Raw genomic sequence first — 25,391 nt, 5'->3', positions numbered from 1 at the left:
TAGCTGACAGGTATGTCCTTAATTTAAAGAAATGGGGTTTAAAAAAAAAAACAATAAAAGAGCATTTTACCCGATACGTTAAAGTCGCAATAACCCACTTTGATGTGTGTGTTTCCAGGTGGCAAGGCTGCACCCAAAGTTGCAATTTGACCTACCACAGTGGGATGGATCAAGATGGATAGAATACACGGAAAGCGAAAACTGGAGCAGAGCTGACAGTGTGATACTAAAAACAAGGTTTAGGATCACAAGGAAAATAGGTCTGAATGAAAGATGATCCCATTTCTTTTCAATGTGTCCTCGTCCCCCTGTGCACTCTCAAACCCTTCGTGGGTTTGATACTCTTATACTATGCTGTTTACTCATCGGCAGCCAGGACCTGAAACTGGCACTTGGCTTGTGTTTGTTTGTTTAATAATGCAGGAAAAATGGAAATAAGCTAAAGATGTGTGATGAATATTTAGCAGGTTTGGGTTTTAAGCAACACATGCATATTCTTGTATATACATACATAAATTAGTATGTAAATGTTGAGCACTTTTGCTTATGTCTCACTTATCTGCTTCATTACCAGTTGTTCAGTATCTTCATTATCATACTAAACATTGTCCTCTAAATCCTTCAGAGGCATCCCTCAGTTTGGATGGAGTTTTGCTTTCACAACCAACGATGTGTTTTGAAAGAAATGCCTCAAAACAAAGAAGTTCCTTGTTATTTTATATATTTTATCATTTTTTATTTATTTTATTAATTTCTTTTTTTATTTATATATGTATTTAGAATATGTATTTCGACCTGGAGAAGTGTTTTTTATTTCTCTCCTGATCAGCGTTGTCGTCCATGTCATCACGTTGCAGGCATTCAAAGGTCAAAATGGCATAAAATCTGGCATCAATCAATTCATTACTGACCTCACAGTCACTGACGACAGCATCGTCTTTGTTAAGTATTAAAATGAGATACAAGTGTATATAAGCCACACAAAGTGAAAGGGGGAAGGTAAGTGAGGAGAGCTATGCTGTTGCATCGCGAGACAAAATGAAAATCTTGCCAGCATTACACAAGGCTGTTGCTAATTTTAAAACATTTCAGTCATTTTCTGTCACTGACTTTCTCTGCCAATTTACTCTTTGACAGCTTTAAAGGTAATAAAAATATGACTTACAGACATCTCAATCAACTTCAACACCCTGGAGGACTTTAAAAAAGACTTGGACAGTTTGCAGAATTTCATTGCCGAGCATTTTCGAGCGCATTGTTATAGTGATGAGAAACCCCTTCACAACAGCCAATCAAGTGAACAACACTCTCTGGGAGGTAGGCGTATCCAAGTCTACTGAAAAGAGAAAACTGCTTGAAAGTAAATACAAATGCTTCGCTGCAAAGTGCAAGTCACTCATAAGCCTCTAGAATAGAAAAGCTAGATTGGACTGCACAGTTCTGGAAAAACATTCTTTGGACAGATGAAACCAAGATCAACCTCGACCAGAATGATGGCAAGAAAAAAGTATGAAGAAGGGGTGCAACTCAAAATCATACCACATAGTCTGTAAGAGGCAGTTTGATGGCTTGTGTGTGCTTGGCTGCCAGTGGCACTGGGACACTAGTGTTTGTTGATGATGTGACACAGGACAGAAGCAGCCAATTTAATTCTCAGGTGTTCAGAAACATACTGCCTGCTCAAATGCAGTCAAGTTGATTGGGTGGAGTTTCATATTACAGACAATGACCCAAAACACACAGCCGAAGACACCCGGAAGTTTATTAAAGCAAAGAAGTGACATATTGTTGAATGGCCAAGTCGGTCACCTGATCTTAACCCACTTGAGCATGCTTCAGGTGGGTTAAGATGGGTTATACTTATTGAAGACTTCGGACAGAAAGGCCCACAAACAAACAGCATCTGAAAGCCGCTGCAGTAAAGGCCGAGCAGAGCATTAAAAAGGAGGGAACCAAGCATCTGGTGATGTCCATGAGTTCAAGACTTCAGGCTGTCATTGCCAGCGAGGGATTTCAACTATGTATTAGAAATAAACATTTTATTTTCAGTTATTACATTCATGCTTTTGAGCCCCTGAAATGAAGAGATTGTGTAAAAAGAAATGCTTTATTTCCTCACATTTTTATTCTTTTTTTTTCCCACCTGAATTAAAGGTGAAAGTCTGCACTTCAACTGCATCTGAGTTGTTTCATTTAAAATTCAATGTGGTGATGTACAAACCAAAATTAGAAAAAAAGTGTCTGTCCAAATATTTATGGACATAACAAAGAGGCGTAGCCATATTAATTAGCAGAAAAATAAACTTCACTGTTGACAACACTATTTTCAGATCCAGAAGGCCGATTTATAATACTTAATTTATGTATTCAAAATATGGATCTGTGTAATGCTAGTATATACGGTTCAAATGTTGATGACTCCTCCTTTTTTCATTCCTCCTTTTCTTCCCTTTCGGATTATTCTGATACCACGCTTATAATAGGAGGAGACTTCAACCTAGTCTTTAATCCAGAACCTGACAGGCTCAATACAGCAGTGAGTCAAAGGAACTGGCAGCCTACATATATTCTTAAACAATACATGAGTGATTTTGGTCTTTGCGATACTTGGCGTTCACATCACCCCACTCTCAGGGATTACACTTTCTTTTCACCAGTACACCACTCACAGTCTCACTTATACTGCTATTTTGTTAGCGGCTCCGTTATGCAGGATAACACAGACACTCAAATTTATCCTATCACTGTCAGCGATCATGCACCGGTATTCATCTCTCTGACACAGAAAAGAGTGACACTACCAATTAGGAGCTGGAGATTTAATACGACATTATTGAAATAACAAGATTTCATTAATTAGTACAAAAAGAAGTGGGCAATGTATTTAGATAATAATGACCTGCCAGGAATATCGCCATAGGTTCTATTGGAAGCAGGAAAAGTAGCAATGCAGGCAGAATTTTACTTACTGTTCATATAAAAAAAAGAAGGGGAAACACTTGTATTAGAACTAGAACAAAAAATTTAATCATTAGAATATGACTATGCTTCCTCGTCACAAGAACACATGAGTAACAACCTGAGAAAACTAAAACAATAATTAAATTAAATAATTAACGAGAGAACAAAATTTCTGATGCAAAGGCTACATTTGAGTGTGTGCGTGTGTGTGTGTGTGTGGCTCGGCCTGGGTCTTGAGTTTGCTGAGCCTTGGCCTCTGTAGGACATGGTTCCACTCTCCCGCTGGACTCTTCTGCTGTCCCTGGGACACAGGTGCTTCTTTGTTCCAGGGTGCGTGTCTGGATGTCTGGTGCGGTTGTTGGCCCGCTCCTTTCGTGGGTGCCGGGTTGTGGGTAGTTCCTGGGCACCTAGGACCCTGTTCTTAACTCGTACCAGGGTGGCCTGCTTCTAGCTGGGTTGACTGCTCATTGCCTCTACGGCTCTGAGACCTGGGCCATGCTAAAAGGAGACCTGAGTAATAATGAGGTGTTTAGAATGAAATGTCTCAGGCAGATTACTAAGTTCAAATCTGTCTAAGACATATTACTAGTGCTGTCAGCGTTAATCTCGTTAAAATGACACTAACGCCATAACCGCATTAACGCAGCAAATCTCCGTTAGCAAGTTAACGCGGATCGCTTAGCTGGTGATAGAAAGCAGAGTGGAGGGCGGTGGAAATTGCATCCTTGGTGGACCTGTTTGCCCTATAGGCCAGGGCTCGCAAAATCGCTAGCCCGATGTCCCACTACTAGCAATTTTTCCAGTCAGGCTACCTAAATCTAACTCAGCCCTGCCCGTCGGGCTATCATAGGAAGGAAAAATATATGTGAACTGTGTATACAGAGCGGCAGCACTGATTGGTGAGCGGCAGATTAATTGCGCACTAATTCCTCTGACATCGTCTTATCACTCATAAGCTTACTATTCAAACATGACAAGAGAAATCTCCCACAGCAAGCTTAAACATGTGATAGAGGTTGATTGCACAGAGAATCGCTGACCCTTATGTGTGTGCGTGTGTAAAAAAAGATGGATTTATGGATTTACGCAGGTATTTTAGTTCTGCAGAGCCAAATAAGGCAGGTCAGGGTGAAGAAGTCATATCTGCTCTTGGCTCTTGACGGAGGCGGTCACACTTTCTCCTTCTCCCTCTCCCTTAACTTTCTTGCTTGGCCTCTCATGTCTTTTGTATAGTCTTGCTTATTCTCTAATCCTAAGAGAGTCTCCCAGACTTGTTCTCTAAAAACTTAAAGAAGAATTATGGATTTGATCAACTGGTCCCTTAATGGAGTTGACACCCTCCTGGACTTGGGAGAGCCCGATTGTCCTGCGGAGACATTTCCTGCCAGATACTCGATGGTTGGTTGCGTCGTGTGTCTGGCGACACTCTTGATGGAGGACATTGAACGACATCTACCAAATCGGAACTGCGGTAACAGAGTTCTGGCTGATTGGAGCTGGCTCGGACCTGGCTTATCGAAGAACAAGAAGCGGCTACAGCTGTTCAAAATCCCAAAAGGCTGGCTGACATGATAAACGATGGGCAGGGCTGTGAGTACTCAGACTGTGTTTTTTTTTAACGCAATATGGATAAGATCTTGGAAAAGAACAACGGGAATTGAGAGACCTGGTGACCAGTGACGGACATTAGACCTACTGTAAAAACTTGAAGCAGTTTGTTCGCACTAACCAAAACAACTACGGAAACAACAAAAATTCTCCCTTAGATAACAAAACTGTGTTGTGACTCTTCCCCCTCATTCAAGGCCACCCGCGTTGGTCGAAGATTGTTGACTTTTGCTTAACTGGGTGAAGGGACACTTTCTCTCGGTTGAACACGGAACAAACACACACGCACACATACGCATGTACACTGACAAATACCTACACCCCCCCACCCCCCCAAAACGCCTTCGAAGCTTATGTCTTCTACATTGTGCGATGTGATGATTCATGTGCTATGTGCTGAGGTGGGGGTTTTTTTCTGTTCTCAAACTGATCTCCCTGTTGGAGCTCAGTCTGGGAAGAGTCTTTCCTAATGTTGTGCATTTTCTATTGTTATACCTCACTGACCTGTCTCCCCCCCGTGATGTTTGTGTAATGTATGTATAGTCCGAAGGGTAAGATGGCGCTGACACGGCTGGCAGCCTTAACCCAATTTCCCTCGGGATGAATAAAGTATTATCAATCAATCAATCAAGAAGCGACAGGCAAAGAAAAGCCTACCACAAAATGGAAAAGTTATGACAAATCAGACTATGAGGCAAAAATACCTGAAAATTCTACTTTAGCACAGAAATGAAGTATATGTACTTTGTTACTTCCCTGGGTAACAGTGTTAATCACACACACACACATACGTGTTTTCGTGATATATCAGTACGTATGACAAAAATGTGACAAATGGGAACGTGCCTTTCCGAAGGTCCTAGAGGCATGGGAATCACAAAAGGTTTGACCCATGCTTCCAGGAACACGCCCATCTGTTGAGATTTTGGCTAGGGCTAAATTTTGGTCAAACCTGAATTTACTGCTACTTGTGAGGACACTGTCAGGTTTATGTGACTTATGAGTACCATAAGGTCACACACTGATATTTCATGTTTAGGTGAATTATGAAGCCCATGGAAACACATAATTTTCAAGTATACATGACTTATAAGGACCAGGTAAGGGTAGGTTCTGTATTTTTAGCTTGGCTCCTTTTGAGATTACAATATAATAGGCATGGATGCACAATAGTAATGCTCACCAGTCGGGTAACTTCTGACAGAAATATCAGACATTTATGTGTTAATAAAACAGTAAATCTGAGCTGTGTAGAGACTTAAAAAAAGACATAGGTCAAATGTGGTCAGTCTACTTTTTAAGTCTTAATATTGTAATGCATTAATTCATTTTGTAGTGAATGTTCATGTGAATAAAAACGTGGAACATTATCTGCCTTTCTTATCATTTAATTGCAAAAAGCACCCAGCATAAACCACAGATTTATGAGTAAGAACAATGCAATACAGAAAACTGCAATACTGACATAACTGTGGAAGTAACAAAGTATCTCTCTTGCTTGTTTCTTTTTTTCTTGCATCTTTCTTTTAATGCTATGATCCTGTTGTGGATGTAGTACCTTATGACAACCCAGTCTCTGCCTTTCAGAGCTGCCGGCTCTGCTTGGAGGCAGCAGTCACATTCCTTTTTACCTGGTACTTTGCAGCTTGTTATGAAGTGAAACGTGCCGCTCAGCAACCTTCACTTCATCATTTGTCCACTTGCTTCTCACCTTCCCAGCTATCATAAATGGAAACAAAAGAAAATATCTTAATGTGAATGCAAAATGTTCTTAAACCTTGCTTTCTACTGGAGCACTTTAAAGGAGCAATAAGCACAATTCATCATACTTAAAAATTAAAATTAATTAAAAATGGCTATGTGAAGAACTAGAGGTGTAATTACATCTGGAGTACAGCATGAAGTCATAATCCCTCTCTCTGTGTTGATCTCCAGCCATAGACTTTAGTTTGGTTTACAGGCAGTGCACAACAGCACACCTAGCAGTGAAAAGATATTGCTTATTATTTAAGGATGCTTGGAATGAACCATTTGAAGTGCTGTGTTCTGCTGGGAATCAAATAAGATGAAATGATTCATGATAAAAGCTCTCAACAGTGTCATGTCTGAAAACAATAAACTTGTCCTTTGATCACAAGTATATTCAGCTAAAACATTTTGTATTTGGGTGCGTTTACCCCTTCTTGGTGAAGTGTTGCTAATGTTTTTGTTGTCCAGGGTGATTGAGGCAGAGGTGCCCTTCATGTTGTCCAGGGCAGCTGAGTAAAGCGTGTGGCTTGGAACCCCAGAATACTTGGTCCTTGAGCCTTTGAAAAGTAACAGTGAACTATGAGAATCAATGCATGCAATAGGTCTGTTTGCTTTTTTCTCTGCATTGTAGGAAAAGTCAGCGTTGGGCAGTGTGTAATTCTACATTAAGGGGCTAAGGGGCTCAAGAGTTGTAATGGGAAGGTTGCCGGTTCGAGCCCCGGCTCCGACAGTCTTGGTCATTGTGTCCTTGGGCAAGACACTTCACCCGTTGCCTACTGGTGGTGGTCAGAGGGCCCATGTCCTCATGTCCTTCACAGCTTAAAACAATATGAGGACAGTGTAACACACACACTACAATCACTGGTCCTACCATATGAGGACTTCTACTTAAACACACTCATGTCCTTCACAGCTTAAAACAATATGAGGACATGACGACTGAACACATGTAGAGTTCATGTTCCTGACTTCTTACTTCTCCTGCTGTTGTCAATAAAAGCTCTAAACCCAACACTGATGTAAAGCCATCTATTTCCCCAGAAATCCAATCATGTAAACTGATCAGCGGGAGGTTAAATGGACAAAAACATGTGCAAAGGGACAAAAATATCAAATGTAGTCAGAATAAAGATCAAGCTGATGCTTTAAGGGAAAGTTTGGACTAACATATGGTATAGACAATTACTTTCTCCTAATGCTAATGTTGATTTTGGTTAACTTTGACTCAAACTGATTGTTTTAATACAATCAAAGTGCATTTCATTTATGCACTAGGCCCAACTGACACATATACTTGATACCAAATACAAAAAAATAATGTGTAACCTGTTGGAAGAATGAAGTGGGTATGTCACTCACCAATTGGTCTGTACAAAGTTGAGACAGGACCTCAGCACTTGGTGTCTGCAACAAAAGACAACAATACAACGTCAGAAACATTGTCTAGAATAAATCCCGACTAGATAATTAACTACAGATCATATTTGTATCAGCGAATATTATTACAGAAGGATCTGACTTCCTTATACCAGATTCTATAGAAACTTAACACTGTACAGTTCTGCTACCCAACAATATGAGGACAGTGTAACACACACACTACAGTCACTGGTCCTACCATATGAGGACTTCTACTTAAACACACTCATGTCCTTCACAGCTTAAAACAATATGAGGACAATGTAACACACACTACAATCACTGGTCCTACCATATGAGGAAGGCAACTGAAACACACTCATGTCCTTCACAGCTTAAAACAATATGAGGACATGACGACTGAACACATGTAGAGTTCATGTTCCTGACTTCTTACTTCTCCTGCTGTTGTCAATAAAAGCTCTAAACCCAACACTGATGTAAAGCCATCTATTTCCCCAGAAATCCAATCATGTAAACTGATCAGCGGGAGGTTAAATGGACAAAAACATGTGTAAAAGGGACAAAAATATCAAATGTAGTCAGAATAAAGATCAAGCTGATGCTTTAAGGGAAAGTTTGGACTAACATATGGTATAGACAATTACTTTCTCCTAATGCTAATGTTGATTTTGGTTAACTTTGACTCAAACTGATTGTTTTAATACAATCAAAGTGCATTTCATTTATGCACTAGGCCCAACTGACACATATACTTGATACCAAATACAAAAAAATAATGTGTAACCTGTTGGAAGAATGAAGTGGGTATGTCACTCACCAATTGGTCTGAAGGAGGTTGAGACAGAACCTCAGCACTTGGTGTCTGCAACAAAAGACAACAATATAACGTCAGAAACATTCTGTACTGTAAATCCTGACTAGATAATTAACTACAGATCATATTTGTATCAGTGAACATTATTACAGAAGGATCTGACTTCCTTATACCAGATTCTATAGAAACTTAACACTGTACAGTTCTGCTACCCAACAATATGAGGACAGTGTAACACACACACTACAATCACTGGTCATACCATATGAGGACTTCTACTTTCCTGTTGGAGGTTGAGACAGGATGGAGGGACAGCAGGGTAGTAGCTCGCACAAATGATTCTATTGACACAACAGGGAAGTGAGATTAATGTACTGAACACAACAGACTCTTTCAAAATAAAACAGGAAACATGGCATGAAAATACAAACGTGGTAATATACAGCCCTAACATAAATTCCTTAAAACGATGTTAATAACGTTATGCCAAAGTCAACTAACCCGCCACCAAACATAAGAAACTCAAAAACCTTAGAATAACGTCAGAAACGCTGGGCCAGAAACCCAGACCGTGAGCGAATAACTATAATACTATTGATTTGTGCTAAATACGAAAACATTAATATTATCATTTAAATCCCCCCAAACATATCTTGTGTTGAAAAAAATGTGTGTTGCAGTTAGCTACACTTAAAAAGAGCTTAGGCTGACTGTCTCTGCAGTTGAAGATGCAGAGCACATGCTAGGCCGCAGGTCCCTTTAACTCCAGTGGGAATTTAAGAACAGTTAAATTTAACTTCTAATATCTATTGTTGAAGATAAATCTTAAGTAATTTTTTAACATTTATCATCATTCACCACTTTCAGTTTGTTCAAATCGATTGTGCATTGTTTTAATTCCGTTTAACTAACGTTAATTAGCTTGTTAAACATACAACTTTACCTTGCGAAGTGTGCGTGGAATCATGGATATCAAAGGTAAATACATACGTCAAGATAAATCTCTCCTTAGTGCTGAAGGTCCCGGATGTGCCGTTCACGCAGAGCTCAAGCGAGTTTGTATCTTGTCGTGACCAGCAGCTCTTTGGTTGAGGCTTTCGAACAATCAGATGCATCTTTACTCACTTGTTGACCAATCACAGATGTCGTTCTATGCTCCACTGACGAAATGCTGCATCCTCTCACCAGCCACGGACTCTCCTCGTCCATTTAACAACAAAAACACAGCAACACGCGCTGTATTTGAGGTAGGAACACTTGAGAACTGTCACAATGTTTTGCAAACTGCTGTTACAGTTAATTTCGTTCCGTTAATTTGTTTGGTACCTATTGTTAAGTAACACTTGGTACACATGTGGTTAGCTTGCTGGTCTAGTTTAAGTTAGCATGGGCATGCTGTTCACTGATGGATTAAGGCCAAATTTGTCTTGATATTGTCAGTGTGTTATCGTAAACATGTCCTAATTTGTTATGAAAAGAAGAGCAGCACCCCTAGACCCCCAGGTGAAAATACAGATAATAGATAAGCAATTTAAGAAAGTAAGTATAATGTGTATAATAAATGATTTTACTGTCACTTTCCTGGGTCTGTTGACCCAGCATTTTATGTTTTAGTTTGTTTGGATGTCGATGTTTATTTATAAGTTCTTTAGGTTAGCTAAGTTCATTTGTTTATTAGATTACCCTTGTTATGTCTGTTTTATTGTGAAAGTCCTTGTCCTATATCCAGTGTGTCTAGTTTTGTTTCCCCTTGTCTTGTTAGGTCTGATTTGTCCCAGCTGTTCCTCATCCCCTCATTATCTCTCCGTGTACTTACAGTGGCTTGCAAATGTATTCGTCCCCCTTTTCCACATTTTGTCACAAACATGAATCAATTTTAATGGAATCCAATTGCAGCAAAAGGTGGTTCTACAAAGTATTGACTCAGGGGGCTGAATAATTACGCACACCCCAGTTTTCAGTTATTTATTTGTAAAAAATGTTTGGAATCATGTATGATTTTCGTTCCACTTCTCACGTGTACACCACTTTGTATTGGTCTTTCATGTGGAACTCCAATAAAATTGATTCATGTTTGTGGCTGTAATGTGAAAAAATGTGGGAAAGTTCAAGGGGGCCGAATACCTTTGTAAGCCATGCTGTGGATTAATAAGACATGCTGTGGATTAATAACAAGTATGATTCAGTGCAGAGAGGTCTATTAACACATAGTGAGTGAGAAAGGTGACTGGAAAGGAAAAAACTCAGTGCATCATGGGAATCCCCCGGCAGCCTGGATTCAGGAGACAGACACTATCTCTACTTTCAAGATTAGGCTTAAAACTTTCCTTTTTGCTAAAGCATATAGTTAGGGCTGGACCAGGTGACCCTGAATCCTCCTTTAGTTATGCTGCAATAGACGTAGGCTGCCGGGATTTCCCATGATGCATTGAGTTTTTCCTTTCCAATCACCTTTATAACTCAGTATGTGTTAATAGACCTCTCTGCATTGAATCATATCTGTTATTAACCTCTGTCTCTCTTCCACAGCATGTCTTTCATCCTGTTTTCCTTCTCTCACCCCAACCGGTCGCAACAGATGGCCGCCCCTCCCTGAGCCTGGTTCTGCCAGAGGTTTCTTCCTGTTAAAAGGGAGTTTTTCCTTCCCACTGTCGCCAAAGTGCTTGCTCATAGGTGGTCATATGATTGTTGGGTTTTTCTCTGTACCTATGAAGGGCCTTGAGGCGACTTTTTTTGTGATTTGGCGCTATATAAATAAAACTTAATTGAAATTGAATTGTACTGCTGCATACTGTGACATTTACAGTTGCTTAGTTAATTAAGTGACTTAATTACTCACTTTTATTTACTAATTGAATTACTAAATGAAGCTGGAATTGTGCATTCTGCAGTTTTTAATAGTGTGTTATTAGTTTTTAAAGAAACAATATGCATTTTATACTATATTGTAAAAAGTATAAGGTAAGTTGAATTTAAAATATAATGAATTGTTGACTTTTTTCATCAATTCTTGTAGATACACAGAGTCGAGACTGAGGCTGATGATCATACTGAATCAGATGACAGCAGCAGGAATCTCCAAGTTCAACTGCAGATTGCAGATGCAATTATATGAATGCAGATTAATATAAACTCTTCAAGGGTCAAAATCTGCACACACATCATTCTGCATAGTGAAGGTCAGACAATTTGTGCATTGATCTTGAGAAGTAAGACTCATTAATTAATAGTAATATAATTAGACAAATGTTGAAACTTTATATTTCGAGACATTTTGTCAACAACAAAAAAAAACAAGATGTGCAGGCACTGATAACTGAATCTAAAGACCTTCATTTTTGTCAAGATTTGCCTGATTTAACTGTTGTTACCCTTGCTTATAGCTCACCCTAATATGTATAAAAATGGGAAAAGTTTTTGATGTGTGTTAGAATTATTGTTTAATTGGCAAGGTTTGAACGAACAATTTTCAGAAGCCTCAAATCTTATCTGTTATTATTCCACGAATGATTCAAATAAAGTTCACCTCCATTTCAACATTGAATACGACTGTGGACATAAGAGCTAAAAGGTGCTGTCCACGCATGTGTCCGCTAAGCCCCAGAAGGGTATAACCTGGGTCAAATGTGTTATTGTGTCTGACACACCTACAATATGAGGACTCGCAGAGTGACGTCACTGAAAGTGTGTTTAAAGTGTGTTAAGTTCCAAAACTGGCCAGTAGGTGCCAAAACTGAAAGTGAGCAAAAACGCTAAACACACTTAAACACACTTTTTCATAAAATTGTGATGTTTCAGGACTTTCGAGATTTTTGGTTTGGGAGCATGTTGGGAGCCTCAACAACACTTTAGAAGGCTCAGAAAAATGAGGACCTCAAAAATGTCCTCATTTTTCTGAGCGTCCTCATTTTGTGAGTGTGTTATCATAAAATTGTCCTAAGATGTCATGAAAACAAGTACACACACACACACACATACATACAATAATAACACATTTTTTTACAAAACAGGGATTGAAACTTTACTGATAATTTGTCAAAGCAAAAAAAAAAAAAAAAACCCTCATTCAAAAATGTCATCTAACAACCTCATTGGCTTGTGGAATGTTGATGTCACACTCTTACCAACAATGCTTTGATCCGATTGAAGTTTTTGCATAAAGGGAAGTGAGAAGCAAAGAACTTTTAGTCTCTTATTCGCAGCATCTATGTTAGCAGCACTTATGTCGCAGCATTCAAATGTTCGCTAGAAAAACATTTTAAAACATTTGGATCCTTTTCGTAGTCACAGTATACAGACTCCAACGTGTCTCAGAGAAATGATCAAGAAAGACAAGAAGCTGACCCCAGCTCTCTTCCCTGGGATGAACCCATAGACCCTTACTTCAGCTCTCTTCCTTGGGGTGAACAAATAGAACTAGAGGAGAAGCGTTTGGAAGAATTACAGAATGAAAATCTCATGAACAGAGAGAAGATTTTGTTCCTGACGCAAGAAAATAAGAGAAAGAATGCTGAATTTAAAAAACTGTCCTACCAGCTTCAAGAAAAAGAAGGAAAGGAGAAGCAATGGGCTCTCCAAGACAAAAAGAATCAGGAGGTCCAAGGAAAACTTGATGAAGCTCTGGAAAAAATTAAAGATATCCTCCAAGAGAAGAAAAACTTGGAAATAAAACAGGAAAACGTGGTCAAAGAGAATTGGGAGCTCCAAGAAAAGCTTGATGAAGCTCTGGGAAAAAAGTAAAATCCTTCAAGAAAAAGAACAGCGGGACATAGAGCAGAGAGACATGCAGTGGAAACTCCAAGGCATGGAGGAAAAATACAGAGCGCTGCAGGTAAAGCATAATAAAATACTGCACAAAAATCAACAGTTCCTTCAAGAGAAGAAGCAACAGGGCATAAAACAGCAAGAAATGGACTTCAAGCTTGAAGACATGGAGGAAAACTGCATGGTGCTCCAAATAAGGCTCGATAAAACACAACTGGCCACATTTTACATGTGTCTGATCAATGCTGTCATTCAACGATAATTCATCTCAAGTAGAAGAAACAAGAAATGGGTAATAGCTGTATGTGTGTTCTGTGCGTGCATAATATACATACTTAAGTTGTTGGAAGTAAATACTGTTTAATCATTCAAAGGTATTTGATATAATACAGAATCTAGCCATTTGTTCATTTGTGTTCCAGTTGATTAAAGTCCAAAAAGATCTCTGTTCATCACTGGCTTAAACGATGCAAACATTCTGATATCCATCCATCCATCCGCATTCAGGGTCACCGGAGCCTATCCCAGCTGTCATAGGGCGAGAGGCGGGGTAGATCCTGGACAGGCTGCCAATCTGTCGCAGGGCCAACACACAAAGACAGACAACCATTCGCACTCACATTCACATTCACACCTATGGGCAATTTGGATTAACCAATTAACCTATCCCCACTAAGTGCATGTCTTTGGACAGTGGGAGGAAGCCGGAGCGCCCAGAGAGAACCCACGCAAACACGGGGAGAACATGCAAACTCCACACAGAAAGCCCTTGGCCTGATGGTGGAATTGAACTCAGGACCTTCTTGCTGTGTGGCAACAGTGCTACCCACCATGCCACCGTGCTGCCCAACATTCTGATAATTTCATCTTATTTATATGTAGTTGCTGATGTCCCATGAGGTGAAATTTCTGTGCACAAGATTTCAAATGCACACAGCTACCATGTAGTGAAAGGACTCAATGGGCCAAGTTTTAGCTCCACCTAATTCTGTCATCATGCTCTTACATATAAATCATTTTAGTAAATGTGGCAAATTATGTCTATATACAGTATAAGAGGAGCAACACTTTAACTATTACTTTATTAACTCTCTCTTGTCTTAAATTGTTCAGCCATCCTAGTCAGATCCCCAAACAACCGTAGCCAGTTCCTTTTGATGCAGAGGATGAGGAGTTTTCCTCCATCTGACTGAGCTGAGCTGAGCTCCTCACTGCTTTGGTTGTGCTGTGCACCTCATCGTAACCCTGCCACTGTTTATTCTGATGCCTATCATTCAGGCTGTCCTGAATGATAGGTGCTGCCACTAAGAGAATCAGTGTTGGTATGGGAGGAGAACAACTTAAAAGTTGAAAGTAAAACTTAAACTTAAGTTTTCTCCAGAAAGTCTCCGTAACCAAACTGTTACTGCATTTCCTCCATAATCTGTAGATCTCTGACCTCTGTATGGTTGTATAATTGAAATGGTGGTAAAAGTCAATATGATCACATGCTTGCGTCTTCAACTCAGCCATGCCACAACAGCTGAGGTCAAGATGTGTACAATTGTACTGCATACTCCTTTAATGACTTTTGAAAGAAAAAAAAATGAAGCACATTAAGTAGGTGATACAATGTCATTTAACTTGACAAGGTCTTGGTCAGTTAATTTTCTCAATGGTCATCATGATTTATTACAACTAGCAGTTTTTATTTGCCAGACTTGAAAAGGATTTGTTTGAAAGCAATCACTAGATTGACCATTACTCAGAACAACGGGTCAGTCTAAAGAACTCTGAACTGTTCAGAAATTCTTCAAGAAGATACAAACCAACTTATCTAGATCTACAATTCTTCTTCTCAGATCCTGAGTTCTTTACACTGTCCTGTCACGGTCTTTAGTGTGCGTGTCACAGTACAAAAACTGCTGTGTGCGTGTCACAATACGAATTATGCTGTGTGCGTGTCACAATACGAATTCTGCTGTGTGCGTGTCACAATACGAAAACTGCTGTGTGCGTGTCACAATACGAAAACTGCTGTGTGCGTGTCACAATACGAATTCTGCTGTGTGCGTGTCACAATACGAAAACTGCTGTGTGCGTGTCACAATACGAATTCTGCTGTGTGCGTGTCACAATAGGAATTCTGCTGTGTGCGTGTCACAGTACGAATTCTGCTGTGTGCGTGTCACAATACGAATTCTCCTGTGTGCGAGTCACAGTACGAATTCTGCTGTGTGCGTGTCACAATAGGAAAACTGCTGTGTGCGTGTCACAGTACGAAAACTGCTGTGTGCGTGTCACAATAGGAAATCTGCTGTGTGCTTGTCACAGTACGAATTCTGCTGTGTGCGTGTCACAGTACGAATTCTGCTGTGTGCGTGTCACAATACGAATTCTGCTGTGTGCGTGTCACAGTACGAATTCTGCTGTGTGCGTGTCACAGTACGAAAACTGCTGTGTGCGTGTCACAGTACGAAAACCGCTGTGTGCGTGTCACAATACGAAAACCGCTGTGTGCGTGTCACAATACGAATTCTGCTGTGTGCGTGTCACAATACGAATTCTGCTGTGTGCGTGTCACAGTACGAAAACTGCTGTGTGCGTGTCACAGTACGAAAACCGCTGTGTGCGTGTCACAATACGAATTCTGCTGTGTGCGTGTCACAATACGAATTCTGCTGTGTGCGTGTCACAATACGAAAACCGCTGTGTGCGTGTCACAATACGAATTCTGCTGTGTGCGTGTCACAATACGAATTCTGCTGTGTGCGTGTCACAATACGAATTCTGCTGTGTGCGTGTCACAATACGAAAACTGCTGTGTGCGTGTCACAGTACGAAAACTGCTGTGTACGTGTCACAGTACGAAAACCGCTGTGTGCGTGTCACAATACGAAAACCGCTGTGTGCGTGTCACAGTACGAAAACTGCTGTGTGCGTGTCACAATAGGAAAACTGCTGTGTGCGTGTCACAGTACGAAAACTGCTGTGTGCGTGTCACAGTACGAATTCTGCTGTGTGCGTGTCACAGTACGAATTCTGCTGTGTGCGTGTCACAATACGAATTCTGCTGTGTGCGTGTCACAGTACGAAAACTGCTGTGTGCGTGTCACAGTACGAAAACCGCTGTGTGCGTGTCACAATACGAAAACCGCTGTGTGCGTGTCACAATACGAATTCTGCTGTGTGCGTGTCACAATACGAATTCTGCTGTGTGCGTGTCACAGTACGAAAACTGCTGTGTGCGTGTCACAATACAAATTCTGCTGTGTGCGTGTCACAGTACGAAAACTGCTGTGTGCGTGTCACAATACAAATTCTGCTGTGTGTGTGTCACAGTACGAAAACAGCTGTGTGCGTGTCACAATACAAATTCTGCTGTGTGCGTGTCACAGTACGAAAACCGCTGTGTGCGTGTCACAGTACGAAAACTGCTGTGTGCGTGTCACAATACGAATTCTGCTGTGTGCGTGTCACAATACAAATTCTACTGTGTGCGTGTCACAATATGAATTCTCCTGTGTGCGTGTCACAATACGAATTCTGCTGTGTGCGTGTCACAATACGAATTCTCCTGTGTGCGTGTCACAATACGAATTCTCCTGTGTGCGTGTCACAATACGAATTCTCCTGTGTGCGTGTCACAATACGAATTCTGCTGTGTGCGTGTCACAATACGAATTCTGCTGTGTGCGTGTCACAATACGAATTCTGCTGTGTGCGTGTCACAATACGAAAACTGCTGTGTGCGTGTCACATTACGAATTCTCCTGTGTGCGTGTCACAATACGAATTCTGCTGTGTGCGTGTCACAATACGAAAACTGCTGTGTGCGTGTCACAATACGAATTCTGCTGTGTGCGTGTCACAATACGAAAACTGCTGTGTGCGTGTCACAATACGAATTCTGCTGTGTGCGTGTCACAATACGAAAACTGCTGTGTGCGTGTCACAATAGGAAAACTGCTGTGTGCGTGTCACAATAGGAAAACTGCTGTGTGCGTCACAGTACGAATTCTGCTGTGCGCGTGTCACAATAGGAAAACTGCTGTGTGCGTGTCGCAATAGGAAAACTGCTGTGTGCGTGTCGCAATAGGAAAACTGCTGTGTGCGTGTCACAATAGGAAAACTGCTGCGTGCGTGTCACAATAGGAAAACTGCTGTGTGCGTGTCACAGTACGAATTCTGCTGTGTGCGTGTCACAATAGGAAAACTGCTGTGTGCATGTCGCAATAGGAAAACTGCTGTGTGCGTGTCACAATAGGAAAACTGCTGTGTGCGTGTCACAATAGGAAAACTGCTGTGTGCGTGTCACAATACAAATTCTGCTGTGTGCGTGTCACAGTACGAAAACTGCTGTGTGCGTGTCACAATACAAATTCTGCTGTGTGCGTGTCACAATACAACTTCTGCTGTGTGCGTGTCACAATACGAGTTCTGCTGTGTGCGTGTCACAGTACGAAAACTGCTGTGTGCGTGTCACAATACAAATTCTGCTGTGTGCGTGTCACAGTACGAAAACTGCTGTGTGCGTGTCACAATACAAATTCTGCTGTGTGCGTGTCACAATACAACTTCTGCTGTGTGCGTGTCACAATACAAATTCTGCTGTGTGCGTGTCACAATACGAAAACTGCTGTGTGCGTGTCACAATACGAGTTCTGCTGTGTGCGTGTGTGCGTGTCACAGTACGAATTCTGCTGTGTGCGTGTCACAATAGGAAAACTGCTGTGTGCGTGTCACAATACAAATTCTGCTGTGTGCGTGTCACAATACGAAAACTGCTGTGTGCGTGTCACAATACGAAAACTGCTGTGTGCGTGTCACAATACGAGTTCTGCTGTGTGCGTGTCACAGTACGAATTCTGCTGTGTGCGTGTCACAATACGAAAACTGCTGTGTGCGTGTCACAATACGAATTCTGCTGTGTGCGTGTCACAGTACGAATTCTGCTGTGTGCGTGTCACAATACGAGTTCTGCTGTGTGCGTGTCACAATACGAATTCTGCTGTGTGCGTGTCACAATACGAAAACTGCTGTGTGCGTGTCACAATACGAATTCTGCTGTGTGCGTGTCACAATAGGAAAACTGCTGTGTGCATGTCACAATAGGAAAACTGCTGTGTGCGTGTCACAATAGGAAAACTGCTGTGTGCGTGTCACAATACAAATTCTGCTGTGTGCGTGTCACAGTACGAAAACTGCTGTGTGCGTGTCACAATACAAATTCTGCTGTGTGCGTGTCACAATACGAATTCTGCTGTGTGCGTGTCACAATACGAATTCTGCTGTGTGCGTGTCACAATACGAAAACTGCTGTGTGCGTGTCACAATACGAATTCTGCTGTGTGCGTGTCACAATACGAATTCTGCTGTGTGCGTGTCACAATACGAGTTCTGCTGTGTGCGTGTCACAATAGGAAAACTGCTGTGTGCGTGTCACAATAGGAAAACTGCTGTGTGCGTGTCACAATAGGAAAACTGCTGTGTACGTGTCACAATACAAATTCTGCTGTGTGCGTGTCACAGTACGAAAACTGCTGTGTGCGTGTCACAATACAAATTCTGCTGTGTGCGTGTCACAATACGACTTCTGCTGTGTGCGTGTCACAATACGAGTTCTGCTGTGTGCGTGTCACAATACAAATTCTGCTGTGTGCGTGTCACAATACGAATTCTGCTGTGTGCGTGTCACAATACGAATTCTGCTGTGTGCGTGTCACAATAGGAAAACTGCTGTGTGCGTGTCACAATAGGAAAACTGCTGTGTGCGTGTCACAATACGAAATTCTGCTGTGTGCGTGTCACAGTACGAAATCTGCTGTGTGCGTGTCACAATACGAATTCTGCTGTGTGCGTGTCACAATACGAATTCTGCTGTGTGCGTGTCACAATACGAATTCTGCTGTGTGCGTGTCACAATACGAAATCTGCTGTGTGCGTGTCACAATACGAATTCTGCTGTGTGCGTGTCACAATACGAATTCTCCTGTGTGCGTGTCACAGTACGAATTCTGCTGTGTGCGTGTCACAATAGGAAAATTGCTGTGTGCGTGTCACAATAGGAAAACTGCTGTGTGCGTGTCACAGTACGAATTCTGCTGTGTGCGTGTCACAATACAAATTCTGCTGTGTGCGTGTCACAGTACGAAATCTGCTGTGTGCGTGTCACAATACAAATTCTGCTGTGTGCGTGTCACAATACGACTTCTGCTGTGTGCGTGTCACAATACGAGTTCTGCTGTGTGCGTGTCACAATACAAATTCTGCTGTGTGCGTGTCACAATACGAATTCTGCTGTGTGCGTGTCACAATACGAATTCTGCTGTGTGCGTGTCACAATACGAAAACTGCTGTGTGCGTGTGTGATACCCACTAATGTGTGATCACATTTATGTGAATTAATTTAAGTAATTTCACTTTCAATGTAAGTGATATCTCCTTTTTGGGAATGCCCTAAATAACTACTGCAATTTTAACAGGAAACTATGTAATTACCCTGGGATATTTGTAGCGGACGCTCCATTTTTATACCAGTAGGTGGTAGTATGAGACCATGGTTTGCCCTGTTGTTAGCAGCCTGAAGCGCGTGCTCCGCGCCGTTTTCTCATAATGGCGGAGTATTCAGGAAACGGCAAGCCACGTCTCTCTGTCTGATCATTTCTTTCCTGTTTACAGGTTCGTATCGTACCCAAAATAGAATATAATAGCAATCACATCCATTATATAGCATAGATTAACCATTACGGTTGGAAAGTGAAAGCGTACAACATTGTGTACTACAGTAAATTAGACTTTTGTAAGTATTTGTTTACGGTTTAGCAGCATGCTATGGTTAGCATGTTAGTTTGGGTCGCACACCTCCTATGCTCTGTGATGTTAGCGATCGGCTCCACCGTTATTCTGTATTGTTTTAGTATCTTGTTTTCTGCCATAAAGTGTTTCCGTGAATTCAGTGCACATGTCAAGATGGTGCTGATTGCACCATTCTTTCAAACTATTTGAGATTTATAGATTTGTCCTGTTGAAATTCATTTTGAACCAAGTCTTACAAGAAAATTGGTCATGTTTATGACATTGGAATGTGTTAATTCCCTTTAGTCTAGTTGGTAACAGTTGGTAACGTATATGGAGAATGTGTGAGCTATGTTAAAAATAAGTAAATACACAGTTGTAATACTGTAAAAGTAATAAAAGGAGTGCATAATTGTGAATTTGAATAAATAATGGCGGAGTATTCAGGAAACGGCAAGCCACGTCTCTCTGTCTGATCATTTCTTTCCTGTTTACAGGACACATATATAGCTGTCTACAGGTGCTGCCACCCGGTACCTGTAACAGTTTTCTGGGGGCTCGTCCGGGATCAGTCCTGCCTTTGAGGCTGGGAGCTGATCCAGTAATACCGGTACTTTGGGCCAAGAGTGGCAAGAAAACACCAACAACTCCAGTCTGCTGGTTGTTACCTACACCTCCTGCTGATGCCTGATGGAGAATAGATGCTACTGATTGTGCAGGAAATGCATTGGCCATGTGTCACAACTAGCGTAATGGACAAGAAGTAAGAAAAAGACAAATAAGGACTGCTTGGTGCTGCTTGGTGCTCGGACCATCGCCCATCAAGGCAAAAACTGTAGGAAAGCTGACATTGTGTGACCCACTGCAAGGGATAGGGAAGCAACCATGGCGGTGAGAGGAGGAGCTTGGTGTGGGCCATCAAGAAAGACCTTCTCACCCTCTCTGCTGATGAACTGTTCCAGATTGCCAAGCCACTGGGTCCAGTGCCAGGAGTGGATCAGTCTTGCCTTAAGTCAGGGGATGAAGACAGCTGCTTCGAGTACATCAGTGGTTTCATGTGCAGTAAGGCTTTATTAGAGTCAGAAGATCAGGGCATGTCACACTTATTGTCACTGAAAGATGTTGTTGATGCTGTTACCCAGGGTCATGTTTCTGATTTGCAGATACAGGCTGCCACTGGTAATGATTCATGTGATCTATGTCCAAATGCTCAGCCTCATGATATCAGTGTTGAAGTGAGTCCAACTAATGCAATGTTTTTAGAAGATGGTCATAATAGTGGTACAGAAGTAACTGACAGTGTGACCCAGAATACCAACTCTACAGCTGTTTCCCAACATGATATAGAACTACAAAAAATACTCTTCAGTTACGAAGAGCTCTCCAAGAAAATTAAGCAGTACATGCCCACATCAGGTTCTCAACTCACCTCTCAGACACCATCACAGGCTCATTGTAGAAGCACACCACACAATGATGGCTTAGTTGAAACTCACACACCCATGAGACTTGACAAGGTGGTGTCCCTAAGAGACTTGTCTTACCTCCATCGCAGGGAGTTTAAGATTCATGGGGGCCAGATTGGAGACCAGGGATCAGACATCAGTTATAACAGCATCTGTCGCCAGATTGAAGAGGGTCTCAAAGAACAGTTTAATGATGCCGAAATTGTGAGGGCTGTCATGAGAGTTATCAAACCTGGTAATTTCAAAGACATGCTAATGAACAAGGATGAACTGACAGTAGAGGAGCTTAAAGACTTCCTCCATTCTCACCTTGGTGAGCAAAACAACACAGAACTTTTCCAGGAACTCATGTGCACCAAACAAAGTGACAGTGAGACACCACAACAGTTTCTGTATCGAGTCATAGGTCTCAAACAAAAGATCTTGCTCACCTCAAAGCATACCAACTCAGATGTAAAGTACTCAGCCAGTACAGTTCAGGATGTATTTCTTCATACTGTGTATCAAGGACTGGGCCACAAACATAGTGACATTCGTAGAGAGTTAAAGCCACTCCTTGCAGATGCCAATGTCACAGATGAGACTATCCTTAAACAAATGAAGAAAGTAATGAGTGATGATCCAAAATGCTGCAGCAAGAGTACTGACAGGGACTAGAAAGAGAGAGCATATTTCTCCTGTTTTGGCTTCCCTTCATTGGCTTCCTGTTAAATCCAGAATTGAATTCAAAATCCTGCTCCTCACATACAAGGTCTTAAATAATCAGGCCCCATCTTATCTTAATGACCTTGTAGTACCATATTACCCTATTAGAGCACTTTGCTCCCGCTCTGCAGGCCTACTTGTTGTTCCTAGAGTATTTAAAAGTAGAATGGGAGGGAGAGCCTTCAGTTTTCAGGCCCCTCTTCTGTGGAACCAGCTTCCAGTTTGGATTCGGGAGACAGACACTATCTCTACTTTTAAGATTAGGCTTAAAACGTTCCTTTTTGCTAAAGCATATAGTTAGGGCTGGACCAGGTGACCCTGAATCCTCCCTTAGTTATGCTGCAATAGATGTAGGCTGCCGGGGGATACCCATGATGCATTGAGTTTTTCCTTTCCAGTCACCTTTCTCACTCACTATGTGTTAACAGACCTCTCTGTATTGAATCATACCTGTTATTAATCTCTGTCTCTCTTCCACAGCATGTGTTTTATCCTGTCTTCCTTCTCTCACCCCAACCGGTCGCAGCAGATGGCCGCCCCTCCCTGAGCCTGGTTCTGCCGGAGGTTTCTTCCTGTTAAAAGGGAGTTTTTCCTTCCCACTGTCGCCAAAGTGCTTGCTCATAGGGGGTCATATGATTGTTGGGCTTTTCTCTGTATCTATGAAGCACCTTGAGGCAACTTTTGTTGTGATTTGGCGCTATATAAATAAAATTGAATTGAATTGAATTGAATTGAATTGAAAGTGAAAGACAGCGTCGTCTAGGATCAGTCACCCGTCAGAGAAACACCAATGTGCACAGCACACAAGTTGAGATTAACGGTACGCAGTGTCCTGTATTGAAAGAGGAAAATGCAGGAAAAAGACCTAAGGTGGATATGATCCAGCAGCTGTCAGAGAAAGTCGAAAAACTTGCAAGCATTGTTGAACAAATGACACAGTCACTACAAATAACAGCCGAACAGAGCAGCCATTACAAGAAAATCAAAACCGATCACCACAGAGAAAGAAAGTATGGTTGTGAAAAGTGCATAGAACCGCCCTGACTGTCCCCACTGTTTTCACTGTGGTGAGGAAGGCCACCGCGCAGTTGGCTGCATGAAGAAAACAATACGTCAGGGAAACGGGAGCCGGTCCCTGTCACGGGACAAACAGTGACCGTGTCCCACTCTCCGTCCCAATCTGACCTATGTAGTACTAGTGAGACTGTTGCTGTAAGTTTGGCAAAATGTGAAGCTGACACCAAACATAATGTAGTGCCAACCCAGAGACAGAATAACCAAGAAAATAAATCTGCTATACTTCTTGGCAGTTCACCCAACAGTAAAAGTGAAAAATTAGCCAAACTAATTGGAAGAAAAGCTCTCACCCAGTGCCATCTAAATGGTTTAGCAGTTAGTGCTTTGTTGGACACGGGAGCTCAAGTGAGCATGATTGACAGAGAGTGGAAAAATAAATACCTACCAGATACACCTGTAAGGTCACTTGATGAAGTCGTTGATAATGAAGAAGAGTTAAAAGTCCGTGCTGTGAATGGTGACACTCTCCCATTTGATGGCTGGGTGCCAATCACAGTTAATTTGAGAGGGAATGAAGACCCTAATTTGTCAATAACTGTGCCTTTTCTTGTAAGCAGTTTTGTTTTGGAGAGACCGCTGCTGGGTTTCAATGTGATGGAGGAGCTTGTGCAGGAACAACCAGGACGGTTCATGCCAACTCTCGTCACCCTGCTTTGCAATGCCATGTCAATACCAACAGAAAAGGCAGAGCTCCTGGTAAACCTCATCAAGGCTGATGAAGCCCCTGCACAATGTGGACGTCTGCGGACTGGCAGGTATGACACCCTCATTCCAGCGGGTCAGGTGATTTGGGTTAAGTGTCCAGTCTCACCTGCCATGAACCTGTCCGAATCTGTTTTCCTCTTTGAGCCTGATGATAACAACACACAGCTTGCTGAGCTAGATGTCTGTGAAGGACTGCTTGAAGTGCAAAGCACCAAGAGGCCCTTTGTAGAGGTACCTGTGGGCAACAACACAAAACATAACATCACACTACCAAGGAAAACAGCCCTTGGCAGTATTCATTCTGTTGAGAAGGTGATTACATTGGACTCACTTGGAGAATCTAAGCCCACAGTGACAGCCAATAGTGCCACCTCTACATCTACTCATACCAACTTACCCCTATGGCAGCCTCCTGTCGACATCAGCCATCTTAATGAGGAACAACAGGCAAAAGTTAACAAAATGCTTTGCGAGGAGGCTGGGGCTTTTGCTCGTGACAGTACTGATATAGGATGCATACCCAGTTTGCAAATGGCAATCAACTTGAAAGATGACATCCCTGTTCAGAAAACCTACTCATCCATCCCTAAGCCACTTTTTAAAGAGGTTAAAGAGTACATACAAGAACTTTTGGTAAAAGGCTGGATAGTAAAGTCTCAGTCCCCATATGCCGCCCCAGTCGTCTGTGTCAGAAAGAAAAGATGGCAGTTTACGCTTATGCATAGACTATCGCCTTCTGAACAAAAAGACTGTTCCCGATCGACACCCACTGCCCAGGATACAGGATCTGATTGATACTCTGGGTGGGTCCTCGTGGTTTAGCATCTTAGACCAAGGAAAAGCTTACCACCAGGGTTTTGTAGCCGAGGGCTCTCGCCACCTCACTGCCTTCGTAACACCATGGGGTCTTTATGAATGGGTTCGCATCCCATTTGGTCTCACAAATGCCCCAGCTGCTTTTCAGCGGAGCATGGAAGAGATGCTTGGCTCTCTTAGAGATGAATGTTGCATCCCATACCTCGACAATGTACTTTGCTATGCAAAAACATTTGACGACCATGTTGAGACCCTCCGCAAAGTTCTCCAGGCACTCCAAGAACATGGAGTAAAATTGAGACCGGAGAAATGTGATCTCTTCAAACAAGAAGTTAGATATGTGGGTCGGCTTGTGTCCGCTGAAGGAGTCAAAATAGACCCGGCAGACCTGGAGGCTGTCAAAACCCTGACATCTAAGACACCTCAAACAGTTGGTGATGTGAGGAAGCTGGCAGGCTTTCTAAGCTACTATCGCTCGTATATCCAGGATTTTTCCCGGATAGCTAAACCAATCTATGAACTCCTTCAGACCAAGCCAGGCAAAACTCAGTGTCCAAAATCTGTGA

The 25,391-nt window shown here is 41.9% G+C and overlaps 1 protein-coding gene across 10 annotated transcripts; it reads right to left on the bottom strand.

Annotated features, from left to right (window-relative positions):
- Positions 1 to 5,862: 5,862 nt before the first annotated feature.
- On the bottom strand, positions 5,863 to 11,600 carry LOC146505108 (uncharacterized). 10 transcript variants are annotated; one of them, XM_085182725.1, is made up of 7 exons: positions 9,506 to 11,599; positions 8,778 to 8,856; positions 8,486 to 8,563; positions 7,678 to 7,722; positions 6,747 to 6,875; positions 6,454 to 6,548; positions 5,863 to 6,288 (listed from the first exon to the last, which is right to left on the bottom strand). In XM_085182725.1, the coding sequence occupies exons 1-5, from the start codon at positions 9,628 to 9,630 to the stop codon at positions 6,810 to 6,812; spliced, it is 393 nt and encodes a 130-aa protein (XP_085038851.1). In that variant the 5' UTR covers positions 9,631 to 11,599; the 3' UTR covers positions 5,863 to 6,288; positions 6,454 to 6,548; positions 6,747 to 6,809. The 10 variants fall into 10 exon arrangements, 7 of the variants coding, with proteins under 7 accessions (XP_085038851.1, XP_085038848.1, XP_085038852.1 ...); XR_014877580.1 differs by lacking the exon at positions 6,454 to 6,548 and having other exon boundaries at positions 8,519 to 8,563; positions 9,459 to 10,343; XM_085182722.1 differs by lacking the exon at positions 6,454 to 6,548 and having other exon boundaries at positions 9,506 to 11,593.
- Positions 11,601 to 25,391: the final 13,791 nt, after the last annotated feature.

This window comes from Neolamprologus multifasciatus, chromosome 13, assembly GCF_963576455.1.
Source record: "Neolamprologus multifasciatus chromosome 13, fNeoMul1.2, whole genome shotgun sequence".
In the NCBI taxonomy this organism is placed as follows: Eukaryota; Metazoa; Chordata; class Actinopteri; order Cichliformes; family Cichlidae; genus Neolamprologus; species Neolamprologus multifasciatus.
Note: the sequence above shows the minus strand (reverse complement) of the source record. Positions and strands in the feature narration are given on the sequence as shown.

Bases quoted from the DNA above. Each gene is read 5' to 3' on its own strand.
- LOC146505108 (XM_085182723.1), bottom strand. From the start codon at position 9,630: ATGCATCTGATTGTTCGAAAGCCTCAACCAAAGAGCTGCTGGTCACGA. The intron at 8,857-9,505 runs GTATGTATTTAC...TTGTGTCAATAG, and splicing joins AAGGAGAGATTTATCTTGAC to AATCATTTGTGCGAGCTACT. The intron at 7,723-8,518 runs GTGAGTGACATA...CTTTTGTTGCAG, and splicing joins AACCTCCTTCAGACCAATTG to ACACCAAGTGCTGAGGTCCT.